This window comes from Leptonychotes weddellii, chromosome 3 (assembly GCF_054177405.1).
Source record: "Leptonychotes weddellii isolate Sample4059 chromosome 3, ASM5417740v2, whole genome shotgun sequence".
Taxonomy (NCBI): domain Eukaryota; kingdom Metazoa; phylum Chordata; class Mammalia; order Carnivora; family Phocidae; genus Leptonychotes; species Leptonychotes weddellii.
The window spans coordinates 119274106-119300905 of NC_138371.1; the positions used below are offsets into that span (position 1 = coordinate 119274106).

A 26800-nucleotide genomic window follows, 5' to 3' on the forward strand; every position below is an offset into this window, starting at 1 on the left:
AGAGAGAATGAGAGACAGAGAGCATGAGAGGGAGGAGGGTCAGAGGGAGAAGCAGACTCCCTGCTGAGCAGGGAGCCCGATGCGGGACTCGATCCCGGGACTCCAGGATCATGACCTGAGCCGAAGGCAGTCGCTTAACCAACTGAGCCACCCAGGCGCCCCAAATCTCCCTCATTTTAAAGTACTTTATAAATTATGGGGAGCAATGTGTTTTAAAGATACAAAACAAAAATGTGATCACTACTCTGCAGTAAACATACTTTGGTATTTTTTCTTATTTGAAAATATATGCAAGTTGTACATCGTAAGTTTTTGATGTAGTGTTCAATGATTCATTAGTTGCATATAATACCCAGTGCTCATCACAACACGTGCCCTCTTAATGCCCATCACCTGGCTGTCCCCTCCCCCAACCTCCCTCCCCTCTGAAAACCTTAGTTGGTTTCCCGGAGCCCAGAGTCTCTCATGGTTCCTCTCCCTCTCTGATTTGCAAGTTGTATAGAATTTAGAAAAAATAACTGAGCAAAAATCTCTTTACCTATGTTCCCTTTAAAAATTTTGTTACAGACCTGACTTGTTTTTCTCCCCCTCCCTGGCTAGGGGTTGACATCTCCTATCCTATTCCTTGCCAGGAATTGTAGTAAAGGAAAGCTAGAATCTACGTCAGAATCGTTCAAAAGACCAGACGAGAACACTGGCGTAGGTTGTTTCTTGATTACTCACCGAAGAAGAGAGAAACTGCACTTTCACATCATCATACAGAGGTGGGCAGTTGGATAGATGAATTATTACGCTGTCTGCTTCAACATCATGAAGAATCTGTGAATGATCCCATGGAATTCAGAACTATAACCCCAGTCAGTGGGTGAATAAGAGTGAAGTTCAGTTTGCTTATCGAGCCTTCCTGGATTTATCAAGCACACTTGGTCTCATAGTGTAGTCATTACACATCTAAATAAATGTGAATTCTATACAGTTGCAATACTGTTTACATTTTTAAAAGGCTGACATGTTTGTGGAGATTATGGTACTGCACTGTTGAAAAGTGAAATACTCAGTTTTCTATTAGAATTTAAACATTACTGTTGAATGTGTGTCATTCGATTTTCATAAGCTAGGACACACTAAGAAGCTCAGTTTTAAAGCTGGCATTCACATTCAAAAAACAATATGTAATTGGTCACATTTTATCAAAAAGGTGTTTGCTGATGGGATCATAGGCCTTGTCCATAGCCGACTACTGGATGGAGTGATCAAAGATCGGCCAAGTTTCTGGAATGAAGGACTTTGAAGCTATACTGAGTATTTCTTTGTTACTGATTTACCCTTGTATAATAGTGGCACCCGCAATGAGAAAGGTCTGTGCTAGTCCTTGTGCAAAATACAAAAAGAAGGTGCAGACTCTGGTGATGCTTCAGGGAGCTATAGACATAAGAAACAATAGTAGAATGGCATAGATTACATGTCAGGCTGGATAATGAAGACTGTGTGTGGTTGTGTGCTCTGGGGAGGTTAATGAGAAGCATAGAGTAAGAAAGCTTCATAGAGGGGCGCCTGAGTGACTCAGTCATTAAGCGTCTGCCTTCGGCTCAGGTCATGATCCCAGGGTCCTGGGATGGAGCCCCATGCCCTGTGTCAGGCTCCCTGCTCAGCGGGAAGCCTGCTTCTCCCTCGCCCACTCCCCCTGCTTGTGTTACCTCTCTCGCTGTGTGTCACATAAATAAAATCATGTAAAAAAAAAAAAATGCTTCACAGAGGAATGAAATGGAGTTGGGATTGGAAGGATCTGTATACATGAGGAGCACTGAAAAGAGAATCCTCTGCAGACAGGGTGGTGTGGGGGAGGGAGAGGAAAGACCACCAAACCTATGAAATAGAAATGAGAGTGTTGTGTTCCAAGGGCCAGAGGGTACCCAATCTACTTGGAATGGATTCTGCGGGTCAAGTTACTGATAGAAATAAGCTCAGGTCTCACGTATGATAGGGAAATATATTAAAGGTTCAAGAGCCAGGAAATAAAAGTTGTTGAAGCATGTGTGTGTATGTTGGGGGGGCATGTCCTATGTGATAACGTGGCCTATAGTTATCATTTAGTGATTATAGCTCACAAGGCAACTTCACATATATTATCCAATCGAATCCTCACAACACTTGAGATGTGATTTTTATTCTACAGATATACTGAGCCAAAGATATTAACTGGCTTTGACTACAAGCACACAATGCGTTCTTCTCCTCTACTTACAGCTTTTCACAGTAGGAGCAGAGAAATACCTGCATATTGCAGATCTCTCTACACTGTATTATATGAGGAGAAGGAAAAGGTAGGGAGACCACTGTAGAGATCTGGGCATGAGCAAATGAGGTGCTGGACTAGGCGGTGGCAATGGGAACAGAAAGGAATGGAGAGAATGAAGAGAGATTTCAAAGGTATAATCAACAGGAATTGGTGACTGGATGTGGGCCCACGGCGAAGAGAGAATCAAAGATACTACATTTTAAGGCCTGAGTGAGAGAATTCTGGTGTCATTTGCAGAGGCAGAGGAAAAGCTCATCTGACAAATTTGGATTGACAAATGTGGTTACATTGTTGGGGCAGAGGCAAATGTGCTTACGTTATTGTAGCTCCTGCACCTACCACATGGTGGATGCTCATAAACATGTGCAGAGTGGATGAAAGAAAAAAAAAATAGTTTAAAGGAGGGGAATGGATGAGCAGAACCGAGAGTAGAGTATGTGCAGAAATAAGAACAGAAAGTCGAGGATCAGGTCTGGGTGAGTGCCTTCCGTGGGGCAAAGGGGAAGGAGTGGTGTTGGGAAAGTAATAGGAGAAGAAAGACAAAACCCTGAGAGAGAATTTTGAGGGTTTATATTTCTTAGACCCAGGAAGGTTTCTTATTGCTTTAGAAAAGGTAGGTAGTCTAAGGCACTTCTTTAGCATTTAAGAAAACACACTATCAGGTCCCATTGCTTTGGGCAAAGAGATATATATGTCCCTCATCTGACCACTCTTGCGTTACTTCTCACAGTGCACTCCCATAGGACATCTGAGGTAGAATCACTTGGGACATTGCTAACTCTAGAGATTCCTGGACCCCATTCCAGATTTCTTGAATCATACTTTTGGGGTACAGTCTAGGTATCTGCATCTTTACAGGCTCCTAGGTGATTCCCATGCACACTAAAATTTCAGAATCAGTGCCATATTATAAAATGACCAAGAAGACAATATGGCTAAAAAATGACCAGATACATGAATTTAAAATTCTGATTCCTGGGAACATGCTTGGCATGTATGGAAAAGTGAAAGGCAAAGCAACACTCTGAACTGAAAATACATTCTGGAAAATGCCCTAAAAAAACTATCTTGAATACAACATGCTGGTTTGACGTTGAGATTTGAAACAAACACCAGAATTTTCAGTTTACATGCTCTTACCCAACAGTTTTTGGAAGCAGAACAGAAAAAGACGATCTTGTGCTGCATTATTATTTGTACTTTTAGATCATTTCCATTGCCTTTTCCAACACCTGAAGGAAATAAAGTTAGGCTCATTAGAGCAAAGAGCAAAATGTCTCACCAATTAACATTATGGATTAAAGAGAAAATTATGACAGCTAACAGTGTGTCAATATTGAATCATTTGGGTCTTGCTTGGATTCCGTCTTCAAAAAACAAAGTTTTGAGCCCAACTTTGTCTCCTAAAGCACAATTTATAAGGCTGGAGGGGGAAAAAAGACATATAGTTCAGCTCCTAGGACTTAGAATTTCATCTCTTCACCTTTCTAGAAAAAAAAATTAGGGTAGGTAACTTGCAACCTCTCCTGCTAATGTGTTGCTTGCTTCAGACATCCGATGTTTCTTAAATAGTCTAAATTCCTCTTGCCCTCATCTAACTCCAGTTCCTCGGGCAGTCTCTAAGAAAATATTGGACAGCTGTGTCCAAACATTTCTGTGGCATTCAGGACACATCTATAGACAAATGGTTTCTTGCTCTTTATTCCATTCAAATGACCCCCTTCTTTTAGTAGTTCTTAAAGGGCTGGTTTCTCAAATCTTCAATTAATTCTTACAGCTTTTCTTTTAACCATGAATGTCACAAATATGCACAGAAGTAAAGGTACAGAATTAAAAACATATTCTAACAAAGTCATATTAATCATTCTTGATATTCATATTATATTTGCATTGTTTTCACTAATACCATATTATTAATTTATATTAAGCACCATCATTTCTTAGGCTTACTTCCCCCATCCCATTCCAGTTGCAGAACTCCTTTCCACTGATGTCCACCAGAAATCAGTGAAATGTAGAACTAAATTCAAATACTTATCACATGACTGGAAAGGGCATTGATTTATAAGCTTAATTCCCTGACATTTAAAACTTTTAAAATAAAGCATATTTACACAATATAAAAGGTAAAAAAGACATGAGGTGAAGAGTTGGTTTCACCCAACCCCACCCGTTTATTTCTCCAGCTTCAAATGCATAACTAATATTTTTATGCACATATAATCAAATATGAAGTCTCCCAGAGATTTTTATATATGTATGCACAAATATGAATACATATTATTTCCCACTTGTTTTACAGAAACTGTGGAATACCTTAACACTGTCCTGTACCTTGCATTTTTTAAGTACATGTCAAAAATTTTTTTTAACTCATTAATAAAAAAACAGTAAAATATTACAGCTGATTCAAAGTAAACTATAAGCCACTGAGAAAAACAGTATGGAGTTTCCTCACAAAATTAGAAATAGAATTACCATATGGTCCAGTAATTTTGCTACTAGATATTTACCCAAAGAATATTAAAACACTAATTTGAAGAGATATATACACCCTTATGTTTACTGCATTATTTATAATAGCCAATATATGGAGGCATTCCAAATGTGTATCGATAGATGAATAGATAAGATGTAGTGAAGATGTGTATACACACACACACACACAATGGAATATTGCTCAGCTGTAAAAAAAAATATATATGAAATCTTGCCATTTTGCAACAATGTGGATGGACCTAGAGGGTATAACGCTAAGTGAAATAAGTCAGAGAGAGAGACAAATACATGATTCCACTCATATGTGGAATTTTTAAAAAAAATGAAAAAACCCCCCAAAAATCAGACTCTTAAATACAGAAAACAAACTGGTGGTTGCCAAAAGGGAGGTGGGTGGCGGGATGGGTGAGATAAAGGGGAATAAAGAGTACACATTTTTTTAAAGATTTTTATGTATTTATTTGAGAGAGAGAGAGAAAGCACAAGCAGGGGGAGGGGCAGAGGGAGAAGTAGGCTCCCCGCAGGACTCTGGGATCACAACCTGAGCCAAAGGCAGACACTTAGACTGAGCCATCCAGGCGCCCCATGAGAGTACAGTTATCTGGATGAACACTGAGTAATGTATAAAATTATTGAATCATTATATTGTAACCTGAAGCTAATATAAACTAATGTATGTTAGTTATACTTCAATTAAAAAAAGTACTGCACATCTATAGGGGGATAAAGGCTGATGACATGAGTTTACAAACAGATACAAAATGGCTCAATAATCGCTTTCCACTAGACACAACTAATTTGTATTTTTATGTATAAAAATTTATAGTATTATTAGTTTTCTACAACTTAATGAGTTATAAAGAGCTTAAAGACCATGAGAGGTAGAGATAATCCTGGAAGGGTGCACAAAACAAAATACTGCTCATTTCAAAGTCTTTCACCCTTTTTTCTGACAGTTTCCCCATCCCCCTTCTGTTTTGATCATAACAACCTCAAAGGAAGATTATTCTTATTCCAAAAGAAGGCTTGTGTCTCTAACACTGAGTCAGGAAGAAATAGGAAATCTGAACAGACCAATTACTAGAAATGAAACTGAATCGGTAATCAAGCAACTCCCAACAAACTAAAGCTCAGGACCAGATGGAATCACAGGTGAATTCTACTAAACATCTAAAGAAGAGTTAATACCTATTCTCCTCAAACTATTCCAAAAAATAGAAGGGGAAGGAAAACTTCCAAATATATTCTACAAGGCCAGCATTACCCATACCAAAACCAGATTAAAGTCACTCCAAAAAAAAACCCCCAATAAAACTATAGGCCAGTATTTCCAATGAACATAGGTATAAAAATCCTCAACCAAATATTAGCAAACTACATTCAACAATACATTAAAAGGATCATTTACCACGATCAGTGGTAATTTATTTTGGGGATGCAAGGATGGTTCAATACTTTCAAATCAGTCAACATGGTACACCACATTAGCAAAAGGAGGATTAAAAACTACATGATGGCTCTTTTTTGCTGCTGGGGAGATGGCAGAGTAGGAGGACCCTGAGCTCACCTGTCCCACAGACACACCAAGATAACAGCCACATCAGTGGAACTAACTCTGAAAAGGACCCAAAGACTGGCAGAACAAACTTTCCACAGTAGAATGGAGACCAGATCGAAAAGGGTAGGTGAGATGGAGACAGAGCTGAGAACCAAACCCTCGGTAAGACTAACCACAAACAGGAGGGAACCCCGAGCATGGAGAAGCAAGAGGCTCAGACACCACAGCAGGCACAGGAGGCCTGCACTGACAAGACAATCCCCATAACATTCAGCTTTGAAAACTAGTGGGGCTTAATAGGTTTTTAGGACCAGCAGGGCTCAACTCCAGACACTTTATTTATTTGAGTATAATTAACTTAAGTGCTATATTAGTTTCAGGTGTACAATATAACAATCCAACAATTCTGTACACTACTCAGTGCTCATCAAGGTCAGTGTACTATTAATCCTCTTTATCTGTTTCACCAATCCCCTACCCCACTTTCCCTCTGGCAACCACCAGTTTGTTCTCTGTATTTAAGAGTCTAATTTTTTGTCTTTTTCTTTGTTCTGTTTCTTAAATTACCTATATGAATGAAATCATATGGTATTTGTCTTTCTCTGATTGACTTACTGCACTTAACAATATACCCTCTAGGTCCATTCATGTTGTTCAAATGGCAAGATTTCATTCTTTTTTATGGCTGAATAATATTCCATTATACATACATGTACATATATATGCCAACTCTTCTTTATCCATTTATCTATTGATGGACACTTGAGTTGCTTCCATATATTGGCTATAGTAAATAATGCTGCAATAAACATAGGGGTATCTATCTATCTATCTATCTATCTATCTATATCTATCTACATATCTATCTATCTATCTTTTCAAGTTAATGTTTTCATATTCTTTGGGTAAATACCCAGTAGTGGAATTACTGGATCATATGGTAATTCTATTTTTAATTTTGTGAGGAAACTCTCTACTGCAGGCAGTCCACAGTGCCTGCACCAATTTGCATTCCCACCAACAATGTACAAGGGTTTCTTTTTCTCCAATTCCTCAACACTTGTTTCTTGTATTCTTTATCCTAGCTATTCTGACAGGTGTAAAGTGATAGGTCATTATGGTTTTGATTCATATTTCCTTGATGATTAGTGATGTTGAGAATCTTCTCATATGTCTGTTGCCCATGTATATGCCTTTCTGTGAAAAATGTCTATTCAGGTCTTCTGCCCATTTTTTAATCTGATAGTTTTTTGGTGTTGTGTATGTTCTTTATATATTTTGGATATTAACCCTTTATCAGATATATCATTTACAAATATCCTCTCCCATTTAGTAGGTTGTATTTTTATTTGGTTGATGGTTTCCCTCATTGTGCAAAAGCTTTTTATTTTGGTGTGGTCCCAGTAGTTTAATTTTGCTTTTTTCCCCCTCACCTTAGGAGATATATGTAGAAAGATGTTGCTATGGCCATGTTAAAGAAATTATGGTGTCTGGTCTCTTCTATCAATTTTATGGTTTTAGGTCTTACATTTATGTCCTTAATCCACTCTGAGTTTGTGTGTATAGTATAAGAAGTCCAGTTTCACTCCTTTGCATGTAGCTGCTCAGTTTTCCCAACATCACTTGTTAAAGAGACTATCTTTTTCCCATCGTATATTCTTGCCTCCTTTGTCATAGATTAATTGGCCATAAAAGCGTTGGTTCATTTTTGGGCTCATTATTCCATTCCACTGATGTGTCTATTTTTGTGGTTACTACAACTTTGTAGTATATTTTGAAATCTGGGATTGTGATACCTCCAGTTTTGTTGTTATTTGCCAAGATTGCTTTGGCTATTTGGGGTCTTCTGTGGTTCCACACAAATTTTAGGATTATTCATTCTATTTCTCCAAAAAATATTGTTGGTATTTTGATAGGGATTGCATTAAATCTGTGGATTGCTTTGGGTAGTATGAACATTTTAACAATTTAAAATTTTAACAATGGGATTGTTTTCTTAACTTCTCTTTCTGCTACTTCATTATTAGTGTATAGAAAGACAACAGATTTCTGTATGTTAATTTGGTGTCCTGTGACTTTACTGAATTATCAGTTCTGGATGTTTTTGGTAAGGGATTTTTTTTTTTAAGATTTTATTTATTTGAGAGAGAGAGAGAGAGTGCATGCAGGCATGAGCAGCGGGGAGAGGCGGGAGTGGGGGGAGAAGGAGGGAGAAGGAAAGGGAGAGAATCCCAAGCATATTCACACTGAGTGCAGAGCCCAACTCAGTGCTCGATCCCACAACCCTGAGATCATGACCTGAGCCTAAACCAAGAGTTGGATGCTTAACTGACTGAGCCACCCAGGTGCCCTGATGAAAGGTTTTCTATATATCATATCATAGCATCTGTCAGTAGTGACAGTTTTACTTTTTCCTTACCAATTTGAATGCCTTTTATTTCTTTTTCTTGTCTGATTCCTATGGCCAAGACTTACAGCACTATGTTGAATAAAAGTAGTGAGAGTAGACATTCTTGTCTTATTCCTGATCTTAGAGGAAAAGTTCTCAGTTTTTCACCATTGAGGATGATGTTAGCTGTGAATTTTTTATGCATGGCCTTTATTATGTTAAGGTATGTTCTCTCCAATCTTCCTTTTTGAGAATTTTTATCATGAATGAATGTTGTACTTTGTCAAATGCTTTTTCTGCATCTACTGAAATGGTCATATGGTTTTTATCCTTTCTCTTGATTTATCATATTGATTGATTTGAAAATACTGAGCCACCCTTACATCCTTGGCATAAATTCCACTGGATCATGGTGAATTTTTTTTAACATATTGTTGGGTTCAATTTGCTAATATTTTTTGAGGATTTTTACATCTATGTTCATCAGAGATATTGGCCTGTAGTTTTCTTTTTTGGTAGTGTCTTTTTTTTTTTTTTAAGATTTTATTTATCTGTTTGAGAGAAAGCATGCATGAGAGTGGGGAGAGTGGCAGAGGGAGAGAGAGGCAAGCTCCCTGCTGAGCAGGGACCCAGATGCAGGGCTTGACTCCAGGACCTCAGAATCTTGACCTGACCCAAAGGCAGACACTTAACCGATTGAGCCACCCAGGTGCCCTATATTTTGGTAGTATCTTATCTCATTTTGGTATCAAGAAAATGCTGGCCTCTTACAAAGATTTTGAAAGCTTTCCCTCCTCTTCTATTTTTTGAAATAGTTTGAGGAGAATAGGTATTAACCCTTTAACTGTTTGGTAGAATTCACCTGTGAAGCCATGTGGTCCTGGACTTTTGTTGGTTGGGAGTTATTTGATTACTGACTCAATTTCATTGCTAGTAATTGGCCCTTTCAAATTTTCTATTTCTTCCTGATTCAATTTTGGAAAACTACATGTTGTGTAACATCGGTCTTAGCAACATTTTTCTAGTTATGTCTCCTCCAGTATGGGAAACAAAAGGAACAATAAGCCATTGGGACTACTCCAAAATAAGCTTTTGCACAGTGAAGGAAACCCACTAACAAGTTGAAAAGGCAACCTCCTGAATAGAAGATATTTTTCAAATGATATATCTGATAAGGAGTTAATATCCAAAATATATAAAGAACTTATAAAACTCAACACCAAAAAAACAATCCAATTTAAAGTTCCTCTGCCCTGAATAAACATTTTCCAAAGAGGACATACAGATGGCTGACACATGAAAAGATGCTCAACATCACTAATCATGAGAGGAACATAAATCAAAACCATAATAATATATCACTTGACACCTGTCAGAATGGCAAAAATCAAAAACACAAGAAAAAACAAGTGTTGGCAAGGATGTGGAGAATGAGGAACACTTGCGCACTGTTGGTTAGAATGTAAATTGGAGTAGCTCCTGTGAAAAACAGTATTGAGGTTCCTTAAGAAATGAAAAATAGAAATACCATATGATCCAGTAAATTAAACTACTGGGTATTTACCCAAAGAGGACAAAAACAGTAATTTGAAAAAGATATCCGCACCTCTATGTTTATTGCAGCATTATTTACAATAGCCAAAACTTGGAAGCGACTCAAGTGTCCATTGATAGATGAATAAAGAGGCAGTACACACACACACACACACACACACACACACACACACACAGAGGAATATTATTCATCCATGGAAGAATGTGATTTTGCCATTTGTGACAGTGTGGATGGACCTACAGTATATTATGCTAAATGAAATAAGCCAGACAAAAAAGGACAAATACCATGTGGTTTTGCTTATATGTGGAATCTAAAAAATAAAACAAAAAAATGAACAAACAAACAAAAAGTAGAACCAGACCTGTAAATACAGAGAACAAACTGATGGTTACCAGAGGGAAGGCAGGTGGGGAGATGCACAAACTAGGTGAAGGAGAGCAGGAGATATAGGCTTCCAGTCATGGAATGAATAAGTCATGGGGATAAAAGGTACAGCATAGGAAATATAGTGAGTGATACTGTAATAGTGTTGTATGGTGATGGACGGTAGCTACACTTGTGAGCATAACATAACGTATGGACTTGTCGAATCACTAGGTTATGTATCTAAAATGAATGTAATATTTTGTGTCAAGTATACTTCAATAAAGAAATAGTTTATAAAAATAAGGGGGAGACAACATGTAGAAGTCCAAGAATTGTTACTATAAAAGAATGGCAACCAAAAAAAAAAAAAATGAAGAAGAAAGCCACTGTTGCTGGCGCTGATTTATGGATGGGCAGAGAGGTGGGGGATAAAATCAGAGAAATGGATGATGAGGGATAGACAGGGTGTGGTGAGACATGCCAGAGACATTTTAGTTCAAGTCAACTCAACAGAGATTTACTGAGCTCCAACTATGTGTCATGATCTAGGGGATTCAAAGATGAATGAATAATGGTCTCTGTCCTCATGCAATTTGCAATATAGAGTATATCACTTGACATAGACTAAGTAAATATAGTGTTATAAATACTACACCTCAATATAAGCAAATGGGTGATTACAGGTTGCGTTCTCCCAGAAGTAGACCCTGAGCCAACCCTTTGGGTGCTAGTGATTTATAAATGAAGTGCTCCTAGGAAGAATTCATAAGATCCAAGGAAGGGTGGGATTCAGCAGATTCAGCTTGATCCATGGAGAATTCTTGAGCGTAAATTATCCTGCAGAATTTGTCACACTTTGAAGCAATGGAGTTGTTTTTGTACAGCTGCTAGTCATTGTCTATGGGCTGCCCAACAGGGTGGTGTCACTCTCAGGGATTTTGGGTTCCATGTAAGTGAGTTGGCTCCAGTGGTAATTCTCCAAAGATTATAGCAAAGGGGGTGGAGGCTGGGGGGTGGGATCACAGAGCTGGTGGAAGGGATCCAAGGGGATCTTGATGGGGCACCAAGAGTCTCCAACCCCAAGGGCTAACAGAACGTCTTAGCCTAGAGCGTACAGCTTGATGGACAAGCTAAAAAGGGGATAAGTGGATAATAAGTAAAATTAAAAAAGAAAGAAAGAAAGAAAAAGGCTGGTGTCGTTAGCTTTGGCCTGATTATTTACATGGGTGCAAAAAGAATGGTAACTTACCATGCAACCCTTCTTAAATTGGCTCTGCAAGCCTGGACCCACATGGTAGTGAACAACTGCTAAGATTGCAACTTTGTCTGAAGTCTTCATGAGGAATCTCAAACTGGACTCTTATAATCTATTTTATGTTAGTCCGAGACTAGCAAACCAAACCCATGAAACTCTCTCCCAGTTTTCCCCTACAGTACTCGTCCATTTGGGTTAGCTCCTCTGTTCTCCACATCTGCACCTTACAGTCTTAACTAAACAATGTTTCTACAGAGTTTATATAAAATTTAAAATATTAACAGAGAAGTCACAGTCTTAGGACATAATATCAGACTGAGAAACATATGAAATTCTAGAACTTATTAAAAACATTTTAAAGCTTAGAATTTTGAGAAACAATTCCCATTCTCACTCTTCATGTTAGAAAAATATATTAAAATTCCACTGGACCAAATGCCTATTTGCCTGTCTGGAACAGTTTAATACAGGGGTTTGTATAGATACTGTTGGTCCCATTGTTAACAAAGAGGAAATTGAACAGAGTATACACTCAGATACAGTATTGGCTCTCATGCCACTGAGTTGGTTTTATGGTTGGGTTTATATTTCTTGGTGGGAGAAACTGCTCCAGTGGCTGACTGTGTTTTTCCTGGTCTACAATAAAGTGGTCTACTCTTTTTGCAGGACCCCACTGAATGTGGAAAGGGAACAGGGCAAAACATTGCTGACCACTACCTTCTGACACCTGTTGGACAAGCCTGGCTCTGCCCTGGAGAAGTGTGACAGCAGCTAGAATTCTGAGTGAGGTCAGCCATTAGGACCCACGACAACCCTGTCCCTGCTAATTCACACACAGCTGATGATACAGTCATAATGGACTCTCTAGAGGACTTTGCAGTCTGCAAAGCCTTTTCACAAACAGTTGCTTATTTATACACACAGGCAGCCTTCTGCCAGAACAGACTGAATTTCAAGGGTCTGACTGCACAGTGCTTGTTTGGAAACCTAGGCCGAAATTTCCCACAGAAACAATGCCCCTGGGTTGACATTTGTTTTCACAAGCCAGAAACCTATGCAATCTGTTTGTGGTAATCCATTAAAATTCCTCACCACCACCTATTGTGTGTGTGGTGGGGAAGAAGGGATATAAAAATAATTTGAAAAAGGCATTTCATATTTTAATTTTTTGACTATGCAGTTTATATATATATGTGTATATATATATATACATATATTTATTTATTTAAAGGATTCTTCTATTTCTGAATAATTGGATGACATGTTAAAAAAATATATCTAGATCTTATTTTGTGTGACTCCCCAGAAGACTAAAAACACTAGGCTGTCTGGATGGATACCAATGTCCTGGCACCATACCGCCCATGAGAGACCCGGCACCTCTGCATGGTCCACAGTCTGACTTTGGGGAGTCAGAGCATCGCTCCCTGCTGTGCCTCTGGCAGTGAGAGTGAGGCCCCAGCCCATCTCCATTGAGGTGGCCCTGCTCTGCCGCCTCCCCTGTGAGCTCTGCAGGAAGGGAGGTGGGTGATGGAGAATTAGAGACTTGAGGATGGTTCCATCTCTCTCCCTCCTCCTCCCCTCCCCTTCCATTTCCTTTCTCAAGTCCCAGAGATGGATGATCTAATTTTCCTGCCTCCCTGGGTGATGGTGGATCCCAGTCTCTCTCCTGACATTCTCGAAGCAGATGAACAGTCAGCTCTTTTAAAGTTTATAAGGATTTTTACTCCTGGTAATAACTAGTAAGAGCTAGGAGGCTGAAATACACACACACACACCCTCCCCCGCCCCAGAGAGTCCAGATTTCTCCCAACCCCCTTTCTGTGTTCACGTAGATTCTGGTAGGGAAGGCTGGGTGCTGTCCCCTAGGAAGCTGTCTTTGACCCCCCAGCTGGGCAGGGCCCAGTCTGTCTGGGCCCCAACACTGTGGTCAGCTCTTTATCTATGCGCACTCATTCCTCTCCTTCTTAAGGGCAGAGAAACACTAGCATGGGGCTGGCCCAAAGCAGGCACTTGGTAGTTATTCGTAAAAAAAGAATTTGTGGCAGAAAATTCATTTGCTGTTTGGGTATTTAAGACGTCTTAAGACATCTTGAGTTGCTAGGGGTGAGGGGACTAAGGGTGGAGGAGGGAGTGGAGAGGAAGAGACCAGGGTGATGAGAGGAAAAAAGGGTTTCTGAAAGGGGCATGTGAGAAAATGATACAGGGCTGCCAAGATGAACCCTGAACTAGAGGTGGACATGAGGAAGAGGTGGTCTCCCGGGCGCATGAGCCCCTTCCTCTCTTTTCCATCAGAGGTGCTATTCTGAAAAGCCCACCTTGGGCTGAGGCCAAGGCAGCAAGGGAAGGGGATGGAGCCCCCCAGACTGGTGAAGAGAGGACATCTAAGGGCTGCTGGGCTCTTCCAGGGGGAGGGGTTCACACATGAGGATGCATAAAAGGACAGCCATGAGTTGGGATTGTCAGTAGACACAGGAGCAACCGTCCCATACCTGAAGAGTCAGAACATTGCCCTCCTGCCCAATTCTCCAATTACACATAAAGCACTTACCATGAATTGAATAAATAATGATTTTTTTTATCTTGAGTGTTTTTCTTGGAGGGAGAGTCATGTTGTAGATATTTTTCACATCTGCAAAATATCCAACATATCTATTCTGCAAAACAACAGAAGCCTCAATTTAAGTGGAGATGAAAAGTCTTCACTCAGCATTCCTCATTTTTTTTTTCACATAGAATTTAGGGAGAATCATTAATTAAACATTTATTGAGTGCCATTATATAACTAGGCATGTTTATGTTTGTTGCCTCATGACTGAATATCTCCCTTAGAAGAAAAATACTGAACTCAGGGGCGCCTGGGTGGCTCAGTTGTTGGGCGTCTGCCTTCGGTTCGAGTCATGGTCCCAGGGTCCTGGGATCGAGCTTGGCGTCGGACTCCCTGCTCGGCGGGAAGCCTGCTTCTCCCTCTGCCCCTCCCCCCTGCTTGTGTTTCCTCTCTTGCTGTGTATCTCTGTCAAATGAATAAATAAAATCTTAAAAAAAAAAAAATACTGAACTCAGTGCTGTGGGGAAGGAACAAGAAGGGAGCCAGGTGTTGTTTATAGGCTACTTTCGATTGAGAGGGCACCTAACCAGAACCAACGGAAAGAGCTACAACATTACATCAAGATGTAGTTAATGTAACTGTGGAAAAGCTCAGTCTGAGGGTGGAGACTTAGCTGTGATTAGGTTAAAGGAAGATTTGTGGTTTGGCAGAGAGTAGCCTCCTAGTCATGAAAGGACTCGAGAAGACCTCCACACACCACTAGGTAGATAAATATGCTCTTATCCCTGTGGCCAGCTTGACTGTATTCTCTTTTCATTTCCCCAATTCTGTTTTGGCAAGGAAGTCCTTCTCCTGTAGCAAGCTGCTTAGAAGGGCTCTCCTTGACTTTAAGTTTTTTTTTTTTTTTTAAAGATTTTATTTATTTATTTGAGAGAGAGAGAATGAGAGACAGCATGAGAGGGAAGAGGGTCAGAGGGAGAAGCAGATGCCCCACTGAGCAGGGAGCCCGATGTGGGACTCGATCCCGGGACTCCAGGATCATGACCTGAGCTGAAGGCAGTCGCTTAACCAACTGAGCCATCCAGGCGCCCCAAGGTTTTTTTTTTAAGTTTTAGGTAATCTCTATACCCACCTGGGGCTTGAACTTACAACCCCGAGATCAAGAGTCTCATGCTCTACCAACTGAGCCAGCCAGGCAACCCTCTCCTTGATTCTTCAGGAAGCGGAAGAGTTCTGGGGGTGCATGGATGGCACAGTTGGTTAAGCATCTGACTCTTGGTTTTGGCTCAGGTTGTGATCTCAGGGTCATGCGATCGAAACTTTCTTTGGGTGTTCAGCACAGGGAGTCTGCTTAAGACTCTCTCTCCTTCTCCCTCTGCACCCCACCCCCCCGCCCTGTGCACTCTCTCTCTCAAATAAATAAATCTTAAAAAAAGAAGTGGAAGAGTTCTGGTACTGAATCAACTGGACTTTTTTCCCCCACCCAATGGGAAGTGTTAATAAAATTAACTGCCATACTTTCCATTGGAAAGGGCCAGTCAAAAGAAAGGCTCATGCAAGTTCTTAACTTGGGGATGGATGAAATGTAGTCCACAGAACAGGCCACAAAGCACAATCAAAATATGACAGTATCTGCGATTTACCACCCCCCATGGAGGGAACTCTGTCCTGGGGCCTTGCCAACCCAGCACTCACACCTGAGGCCAAGTCCTTGTCCTGTTAGTCCAGTGAATTGGAAGAGAGTCCTTTGTAGTCTATGATGTACCAGTATGTACCAGTTCTGGGCTGGAGTTAGAGAAACTGCAGGGTGCAGAAGTGGTGGGGGGAGGGCAGATGTGCAGGGAGAATCCTTGAAGGAGTTCTATCTAACAGCCCCTCGACTCCGGCCACAAGATTCTCTACTTTCCACCGAAGTCTTGTAACCCACCAGGGCCCTCAAGCTGCTTCTGCCCCCACTCTTCCTTCTCCTACAGCCTCAGACAACAAGGCTTTGGAGCAGAAGTTCATACAACGAACGTGTGTCTAGTAAGCATTCTCTACACACAAAGGGGATACTGTGTGAGACACTTTGGGAGGCAAATGGTGCTAAGATGGGTAAGACATGGACCTTGGCTGCAAAAGGGGTAGAGAAGTCACCACTTCAAACAGCTAGAGAATTGTGAGAAGTAACTTAGTCCCCCCGAAAAACACGAAATGCTGTAAGAACTGAAAAAACAAGAGACTCTCTATGTTCAGAGGGAAAGTGGCTCCTGGAGAGGGGCCTCCATGAGCAGCGGACAGGGTGGGAAACCCTAAACAGTCCAAATGTGTTGGTGTGTGGGACATGGGAGGCACATAGTGCAAGAAATGGTTGGAAAAGTCACACTGTAGAAGACCTTGAGGGCCACCGGCTGTCAGAAACCAGTACGGGTCTTGAGCATGGAAAGGGCATGATTCCCTGACTAGGCTTCAGTAAGTTCGTTTATGACTTTTAGCCTATGGCCTTTGACTTTTTTTTTCTTCCTTTTTCGCTTGGGGGTGGCAGAAAAGTATCAGTGGATAAGGCTGCGTTCTTTTGTCCCAAACTAAACATCTAGCGTCAGCAGTTACAATGTGCTGCTAACAAAGGCCAAGGGTATCTAACTGGCTCCCAGCACTTAACTCCAAACTTTCAGTCATAGCCACATCCATGTCTACTTAAGGGTTCCTAACCAGCTCTTACTTCAGCTTGAGGAGCAATACAGAAAAGGCAATGTAGAGAAGCTGTGCACAGGATGGGAAATAATGGGCTTCAGAGTCTGACAGAGCTGGATTTGAGTTCTTGGTTCAACAAGTTAATTTCCCTGAACCTCACTTTCCCAACCTGTAAAATGGGAACTGTAATGGTGTCCACTCTGAGATTTTGAGAATATTAAATGAGAAAATGAATATAATATCCCTAGCATGGTTTTTACAACAAAGTCTAGAATGTTGTGAACTCTATAAGATAAATATTCCAGTTTCTGGAATAAACAAATTACAAGGAATAAAAGAGAGAGGTGGGAAACCTATCAACTAAAAGAGACTGAAGAGATCTAGCAACCAAATGAAATGTTTCGCCCTTGTTTGGATCCTGATTGAAACAAACTAAATTTTAGAAACATTTAAGGTAATGATGGAAATTGGATATTATTAAGATATCATTAAGGTATAATATTTTTATTTTTATTTATTTTTATTTTTTAAAGATTTATTTATTTGTTTTAGAGGGAGGGAGGGGCAGAAGGAGAGGGAGAGAGAGAATCTCAAGCAGACTCCCCATTGAATGTAAAGTCCATTGCAGGGCTCGATCTCATGACCCTGAGATTATGACCCTGAGCTGAAATCAAGAGTCAGACGCTTAACCGACTGAGCCACCCAGGTGCCCCTTAAGATATAATATTTTTAAATATGATCAATGGTTTTAAGGTGTCCTCCTCCCCCACCAAGAGTCTATGTGAGATGTCACACTAAAATCCTTGTGAGATAAAATCATCTGATGACTGGGATTTCCTCCACACTAGACGGTTCTGTGGAGAAGGGGTGTATGTGTATGAGGAGAATAGGGAGGGAATGAATGAAACATGATAAAATGATGGTTGAAGTGGTGTGAGGACTATAAGGGGATTCATTATAGGATTGTCTAAACTTTTTATGTTTGAAATTATTCATAAAACATTTTTAAAAGGATAAAATAGGGTAACTGTATGTATTTCACATGGATTTTCTGAGTATTAAATGAGATAATATATGTCAAAGTACAATAGTGTCTGGAAGAATAGGTTTTTGAAAGATTTTAATTTCCCTTTTTTCTTTCAAAATACAGCAGCCCCCTCCTCTGTCTCTTTCTCTGACTCTCTGTCTCTCTCTCTCTCACACACACACAGACACAGACACACACAGACACACACACACACGTGATGTCCTACAAGAGGTGAACTGTCCTAGTAGGGGTTTGTGAAAGACTCAGTTCCTCTCAGAGGGGAGTCAAAGGCCAGTGACTTTCCATAATCTTCGAGTCTGGAATCTTAGAAATTAGACCTTCCTACTTTGGGAAGGGAATCAACTCTTGAACTCTGTAAGCAGTGACCAATGTAAAACGGAAGGTGTGGCTCTCGGGTCCTGGGAGGGATCCAGCCAGTCACAGGCACCAGAGTGGAGCTGCCCCTTCACCAGAGGTAAAGAGTCCAAAACGAAACCAAATAATAGGTGCCAAACTCTGCCCAAAGAACCCCCTTTTAAGAAAGACAACTTACCTGAGAAGGAGTTTCAACTCCCTGAAATTTAGTGCTGGTGCTTTTATCTGTTCGCCGTTCTCCAAAATAATAAAGGCTCTCCTATGGAAAAGGGGGCAATGCAATCATGGTTCATCTGCACTTTCTTTTTCCTGTGTAAGGCATTCTTAAAGGTTCTAAGGGCACATTATTTCCTTAAGTCCGCGGCCTTTGGGCAGAGGCTGCTCAAACTAAAATTAACAGCAAAAAAAGTCATTTCAAGGCTTTTTACACACACACACACACAACTGAAACCAAAGTTTCACAAAACAATACTGACCTTTTGATATTTTCTATTCTAATCTAGTACATTTTATTTTAAAAAACGCTAGTCACAACCCAATAAGTTGACTTTACAACTCACTGATAGATTGGACCCAGTTTGAAAAACACTGTATGAGAACATCCATTTTCCTAACCTGTGTGTTAAAAATTAGGAACAAAGCAGATGGTGGCACCAGAGGGTGGGGCACTGTAGACAACCTGAAGCTTCTCTTCTCAGACTGCAGGCCAAGTAGGGAGCAGAGCTGCTGGGCACGTCCGTTCAGTGGGAGCTTCTCAGCTCGATCATGGCAGAAAGAAGACTGAGAACCCCACTTTAAGAACTGGAAATAGCCTACCCTGTCTCTGCAGAAATTTTCAGAGAGCACAGCCTCCAACAGACCCCATAGATATTGACTACAAAAGGTTAATAACATCCAGTAACTTTGTTATGCATTGGAAAATGTACCTTTTATCTACCTAGTGCTTCTAAGGATGTTGGAGGTCCTTTGGAGAACTTACCAAACCAGTCTTGATATTATTCTTGTGAGGAAGGAGACCGTCCCCTATCTGGGGGCATAAGAATGGGGCTGGGATGAAATGAGGTGTAAGAAGCATTATGACTGTGGAGTTGTTTTCCACTTGGACAGCTTGACCTTACCCCATTATAATCCTGTCCCTATTAGGCTCTATCTTCATTTAAAATGTTGGTATTACTGTAGACATCACGGATTTTTTTTGCATTAATTTTGATTTAAAAAAATACTGCATTAGATTATTTCTCTTAATTACTGAAAATTTTGGCATTCCCTTAAATTTTGTGCCTAAGGTGAGTGTCTCATGGACCTCACCCTAGTCCTGGCCTAGAGTAAGAAGCACCTAGGTTACTAACCAGTGCAAATTAAACAAGGAAATATGGTAGATTAACTAACTAGAATTTAAATAAAACTTTGAAAAAAAAATAATGTATCAAAACCAGGCTTTCTAATCAGTGCATCTCCAATTACAACTTTTCTAAGTACCATGACTCAGAGAATCATCTTAACATCCTACCAGTGAGGTTTCAGAACTATCAAATTCAATCAGCACAAGATCGTCTGTAGTAACGTCTTTCATACCTCTGCAGTTATAAATATTTCACTGGCAATAAGGTAGGCACAAATCATAGTTCCAGTTCTTCCTGGAAAAGAAAAGAAGTTAGTCCATGAACCACTGTTCATGGCAGTACTTGGTATAAAGATGCTGTCAGAAATATTCAATGAGGGGCGCCTGGGTGGCTCAGTCGGTTAAGCGGCTGCCTTCGGCTCAGGTCATGATCCTGGGGTCCTGGGATCAAGCCCCACGTCCAGCTGCCTGCTCAGCGGAGAGCCTGCTTCTCCCTCTCCCTCTGCCTGCCACTCTGCCTACTTGTGCTCTCTCTCTGTCAAATAAATAAATAAAATCTTAAAAAAAAAAAAAATATTCAAAGAGCTCATTTTGCATCGATTTTCTTTCACTCTGGAAGTTCTTGTTCAAAAGATTTTAATTCAGGACTAGCCAAAGCTGTTTCACTGCTCTGAGGTTGTACCTGGAATTCTGCCCTGTGGGCACGAAGACACAGGCGCACGTGTATATTGTTCTTGAATCACTACTGCTGGGGACCGCGGGAAGGAGGCAGTGAGGTCTACTCTAGGACTTTAGAGAGCAAGAGCTACTTACCAATTAAGAACTAATTACACACCCTGTTTTACTAACTAACATAAATAAAGTACCTATAAAAGATAAAATATGATCAGAACCCAAAACATGACACAGCATTTATAACACCCATTTTTCTTCTATTTTTGAGTCTTTAGTGTGTTACAAAACATACATGAAGGTAAAGAGAACAGTATAACGAACCCCATATATGCTTCCCAGAGTATATTATATTGCTGTACTTGTTTCTCTCCTCTTCCCTCCCTCCCTGTTTTTCTTCCTGTCTTCTTCTACAGCATTTCATTTTTTAAACTTTTTTTTTTTGAGTAGGTTCCACACCCAGCACAGAGCCCAGTGCAGGACTTGAACCCATGACCCTGAGATCAAGATCTGAGCTGAGACCAAGAGTTGGACACTTAACCAACTGAGCCACCCAGGTGCCCCCTATAGCATTTTAAAAGCAAACCCTTGATTTCATGTCATTTCATCCTCAAAGTTTATGTCTATTCTAATTTGTATTTTTGCCCTGCTATACAAAATTTGATTTAAAAAATATGGTGCTTCTTTTATTTCTACAGTTATCTGTAGCTTTTGTCTTAGCCAGTGTATGCTGAACTTACTTGGTGTAATTTCAAGCTTACCCTTTTAACTTCAGATACATTCTATTTTCTATTCTATCCCCCTTTTTTTTTTTTTTAAATACTCTTCTTTATTTTAAAGATTTTATTTATTTATTTGAGAGAGAGAGAATGAGAGACAGAGAGCATGAGAGGGAGGAGGGTCAGAGGGAGAAGCAGACTCCCTGCCGAGCAGGGAGCCCGATGCGGGACTCGATCCCAGGACTCCAGGATCATGACCTGAGCCGAAGGCAGTCGCTTAACCAACTGAGCCACCCAGGCGCCCCTTTATCCCCCTTTTTTTTTTCAACGAACAACTAAACTTATTTTGCAACCCATAGTTTGAAAAACATTCTAAGCCAAGTACTTCCAAAAAAGACTTTTTACCACCTCAATCTGTGATATATAAAGGCTTCTTGCTAATGGAAATCATGACTATTAACAACCCAGCTCTCAGTGGTATAGACTGTTAACATTTCAATTCTGTCTGGAGGACATCTCTGGGTCTCCATAACTGGTACTTTCCCATCTGAAAAACATTTTTGCAGGTTCTCTGTCCTTGTGGCTATACACAATCACAGACACAGTAGATGCCTATCATCCAGTCAAGTCAGGTACAGCAGGGAATTATAAAAATGCTACATACTTACCTTCAATATTTGATCTTAAAACATAAATGTATACTTATTCACTAAATTTCTGATATTAGACAAAGGTTTTAACTTTTTAAGTGTGAGTCTCCCAGTTGGAGTTCTTTCTTAGAAAGGCCAGGTCCATGGTATAAACCACTGCATCATCTATAATTTCTAGTTTCAGATTTTTTTTTTTAGAGCAATCTAGGTGAAGAAACCTCTTAGATTTTACTACTGGGATTTTTCTCCCAGTGTTTTATATTAGTCTTCCTTGCATTTAATTCAGCTGCAATTTTGGTTGTAGCCACTCAACTTCTTTGAATCTTCTTGAAACATTCAACTAAGGGCTCATAAAATTTTAACATTCTGTTCACTCTGACATTTTACAGATCTATATAATATTTGATTATTTGACAGACACTGGTGGAAGCAGAAACACATAGGCACACTAAATTGAAGCTTACTAGCTGCAAGTTTTCAACATGCCAATGGACACCACAGGTGTGTTTATAGAGGGAATAGAGAACATCAGAATATTCACCCAGTTGGTTAGATGGAAGTCTGTAAGAGACCTTTTGTTATCCTGAAGTCAGAAGAAGCATCTTGCATCTCTAAATAAAATATAGTTCTGGATTTCATAATTATAACTAACACTTGGGTAATACTTTGCAGATCTCATAGAATCTTTACAACAACTTCGTGAGGTAAATACCCTGCATAAAGAGAGAGAAACTGAGGTTCTATGGATTTAAGCAACTTTCACATCATCAAAGACATCTTTTTTTTTTTTTTAAGATTTTATTTATTTATTTGAGAGAGAGGATGAGAGGAGAGAGAGAGCACATGAGAGGGGGGAGGGCCAGAGGGAGAAGCAGACTCCCTGCTGAGCAGGGAGCCTGATGCGGGACTCAATCCCAGGACTCCAGGATCATGACCTGAGCTGAAGGCAGTTGCTCAACCAATTGAGCCACCCAGGTGCCCCATCAAAGACATCTTAATGCCAGTTTATATGATCTTTTATATCAATCCTTAAACTTTATTATTTCTCAGGTGTGTCTATCATCCTCCCCACAATGCACAATCTATAGTCCAATTCTTGAATCTGTAAGCAGAGACTTAGGTAATTTTCCTGACATGAGAGTGGTAGTGTGTATACATGTGTGAGTGTGCATGAATGTTTGTCCCTTAGAGTTGCTTAAAGCACCTAAAATGTAACTAAAAGAGGGGAATTCCAGTCCAAGATGGTGACATAGGAAGATCCCAAACTCCCCTCCTCCATGGAAACAACCCAATTCATACCTGCTTTGGCTCCAGACAACCTGCCAGAGAACCCCTGCATGGAGCACCCCAGGGTACTGACTTGCACCCTCTTCAGCTTCAACTGTCCTCTCAGGGCACCCTCTGGAGATCCCCAGGACTGCCCTGGTCTGCACACTCACTTCAGCTATAGCTGCCTGTTAGGGCATCCCCTGTGAAAAGCACCCCCAGGATCCCCTGGCCTGCATGCCACCTTAAGTCCACCCACCCAACCAGGGTGCCCCTTATATGAAGTGCCCTGGGACCTCCAGCCTCTTCCTCAGCTCCAGCCACCCCATCAGGGCACCTTCTGTGGGGACAGTGCCAGGATCCCTCTAATTGCACCTACTTCAGCTTCAGCCATTCTGCAAAGCACCCTCTGCATGGAGAGCCCAGGGACTCCCTGGACGGTACTCATTTCAGTTTCAGCCATTCTGACAGGATGTCCTCTGTGCAGAGAGCCCAGGGGCCACCCTGGCCAGTGCCTACTACAGCTCTGGCCATCCTACCAGGAAAACCCAGCATGGAGTGTTCTGGGACCCACAGCCCAGGCCATCCACAGCTCCAGTCAGCCAAAGTCACCAGGTACACACTGTCTACACAGGGGATGACCATACACAAGACCATTCCTTCAAAGTTTAGAAGAAGTAGCTGATCTGCCTAATTCATGAAAACAAACACAGAAAGTCAAGTACAATAAGGAGACATAGGAATATGCTCTACACAAAAGAGTAAGAAAAAACCACAGAAAAAGAACTAAATGAAACACAGATAAACAATATACCTGATAAAGAGTTTAAAGTCATGATCATAAAGATGCTTACTGGACTGGAGAGAAGAATGGAAGAACTCAGTGAGAACTTCAACAAAGGGATAGAAAACATAAAAAAGTACCACTTAGAGTTGAAGAACACAGTAACTGAAATGAAAACACACTAGAGGGAATCAACAGATTAGCAGATGCAGGAGAACAAATCATCAACCGAAAAGACATGGTAATGGAAAACACACAAGCTGAACAGCAAATAAAAGAACTAAAAAAAAAAGAGTAGGTTAAGGGATCCCTTCGACAACATCAAGAAAACAAATATTCCCATTATAGGGGTCCCAGGAAGAGAACAGAAAGGGGCAGAAAACTTATTTGAAGAAATAATAGGTGAAAACTTCCCTAACCTGAGGAAGGAAACAGACAACTAGGTTCGGGAAGCACAGAGAGTTCCAAACAAGATGAGCCCAAGGTGGTCCAAATCAAAATACATAATTAAAATGTCAAAGGTTAAAGATAGAGAATTTAAAAGTGGCAAGAAAGAAGCAAAAAGTTACATACAAGGAAACCCCCCTAAGGCTATTGGCTGATTTTTCAGCAGGTCAGAAAGGAATGGCATGATACATTCAAAGAGCTGAGTGGAAAAAAACCTACAACCAAGAATATTCTACCCAGCAAGGCTATCACTCAGAGTTGAAGGAGAAATAGAGTTTCTCAGGCAAAGGTAAAGGAGTTCATCACCACTAAACCAGCCTTACAAGACATATTAAAGGGACTTCTTTAAGTGGAAAAGAAAAAAGCAATAATTAGAAGAAAACTATAAAAAATGTAAATATGATAACATATACATAAAACATGGAAGGGGAGTAAAAACGTTCTTTTAGAATGTGTTTGAACTTAAGTGACCATCAGCTTAATACAGACTGTTACATACTTGGGATGTTATATACAAACCTCATGGCAACCAGGACCCCCCAAAACCTATAATAGATACACAAAAAATAAAGAGAAAGAAAGCTAAGCATAACACCAAAAAGTCATAATCACAAGGAAAGAGAACAAGAGAAGAAGAAAGGAACAGAGAAGTACTACAAAGATCAACCAGAAAATAATTTTTAAAATGGCAATAAGTTCACACCTATCAATAATTATTTAAAATTTTTTTAAGATTTTATTTATTTATTTGAGAGAAAGAGTGAGAGAGAGAAAGCACATGAGCAGGGGGAAAGGGAGAATCAGGCTCCCCACTGAGCAGGGAGCCTGATGTGGGGCTTGATCCCAGGACCCTGAGATCATGACCTGAGCCGAAGGCAGACGCTTAACCGACTGAGCCACCCAGGCGCCCCTCAATAATTATTTTAAATATAAATGACTTAAATACTCCAATCAAAGACATAGGGTGACAGAATGAAAAAATAAGATCCATATCTATGCTTCCTACAAGAGACTCAGTTCGGACCTACATAGACATAAATTGGAAATCAAAGGATGGTAAAAGGTATTTCATGCAAATGGAAATTGAAAAAAACAACAACAACGCTGGAGTGGTAATACTTAAATCAGACAAAAGAGACATTAAAACAAACACTGTAACAAGACACACAAAAAAGGGCATTATTTAAGGATAAAAGGATCAATCCAACAAGAGCATATAACAATTGCAAATATCTATGCACCCAATATTGGAGCTAAACCAAATATAAACAGACATAAAGGGATAAACTAACAGTAATACAATACTAGTAGGAGACTTTTACACCCCAATTACATCAAAGGTGAGATTATCCAGGCAGAAAATGCATTAGAAAACTATCTTTGAATGACATATTAGACCAAATGGACATAACAGATATATATATAGACCATTCCATCCAAAATCAACAGAATACATATTCTTTTCAAATACATATGGAAAATTCTCCAGGAAGACCACAAAATAAACCTCATTAAATTTAAGAAGACTGAAATCACATCATGCATCCTTGGACCACATTGTTACAAAACTAGAAATCAATCACAAGAAAAAGTGGAAAAAAACCAAACATATAGAGGCTAAATAACATGTCAGTAAACAACCAATGGGTCAATGAAGAAATCAAAAGGGAAATAAAAAAATTCATGGAGACAGCAAAAGCTGTCTGAGGGAAGTTTATAGTAATACAAACACCTCCAGAAATAAGAAAAATCTAAAATAAACAACCTAACCTTATGCCTTAAAAGAGTTAGAAAAAGAACAAACAAGCTTAAAGCTAGTAGAAGAAAGGAGGTAATAAAGATTAGAGCAAAAATAAATAGACACTAAAAATAAATAGAAAAGATCAATGAAACAGAGCTGGTTCTTTGAAAGGATAAACAAAATTGAGAAAACTTTAGCTAGACATATCAAGAAAAAAGAGATAGGACCCAAATAAATAAAATCAGAAGCAAAAGAGAAGTAACAACCAACACCACAGAGATACAAAGGATTATAAGAGAGTACTACAAAAAAATTATATGCCAACAAATTAATCAGTCTAGAAGAAATGGAAAAAATCCTAGAAACATACAGTCTTCCAAAACTGAATGAGGAAGAAACAGAAAATCTGAACAGACCAATTATAAATAACAAAATTGAATTGGAAATCAAAAACTACCACCAAACTAAAGTTCAGAACCAGATGGATTCACAGGTGAATTCCACTAGCCATTTAAAGAAGAGTTAATACCTATTATCCTTGATCTATTAAAAAAAATAGTAGAGGAAGGAAACCTTCCAAATATATACTTCAAGGCAAGCATTACCCTGATACCAAAACCAGACAAACACTA

At 39.9% G+C, this 26800-nt stretch overlaps 1 protein-coding gene across 1 annotated transcript in view; it reads right to left on the minus strand.

Annotated features, from left to right (window-relative positions):
• LOC145720629 (phosphatidylinositol 3,4,5-trisphosphate 3-phosphatase TPTE2-like) overlaps positions 1-26800 on the minus strand; it is a 48413-nt gene that overhangs the window by 2720 nt on the left and 18893 nt on the right. The window contains exons 3-7 of the mRNA XM_081814867.1: positions 20123-20184; positions 18726-18806; positions 14476-14581; positions 3440-3531; positions 724-819 (exon numbers count right to left, since the gene is read on the minus strand). Of these exons, the coding sequence (XP_081670993.1) occupies positions 724-819; positions 3440-3531; positions 14476-14581; positions 18726-18806; positions 20123-20184 (437 nt within the window). The remainder of the gene's footprint in view (positions 1-723; positions 820-3439; positions 3532-14475; positions 14582-18725; positions 18807-20122; positions 20185-26800) is intronic.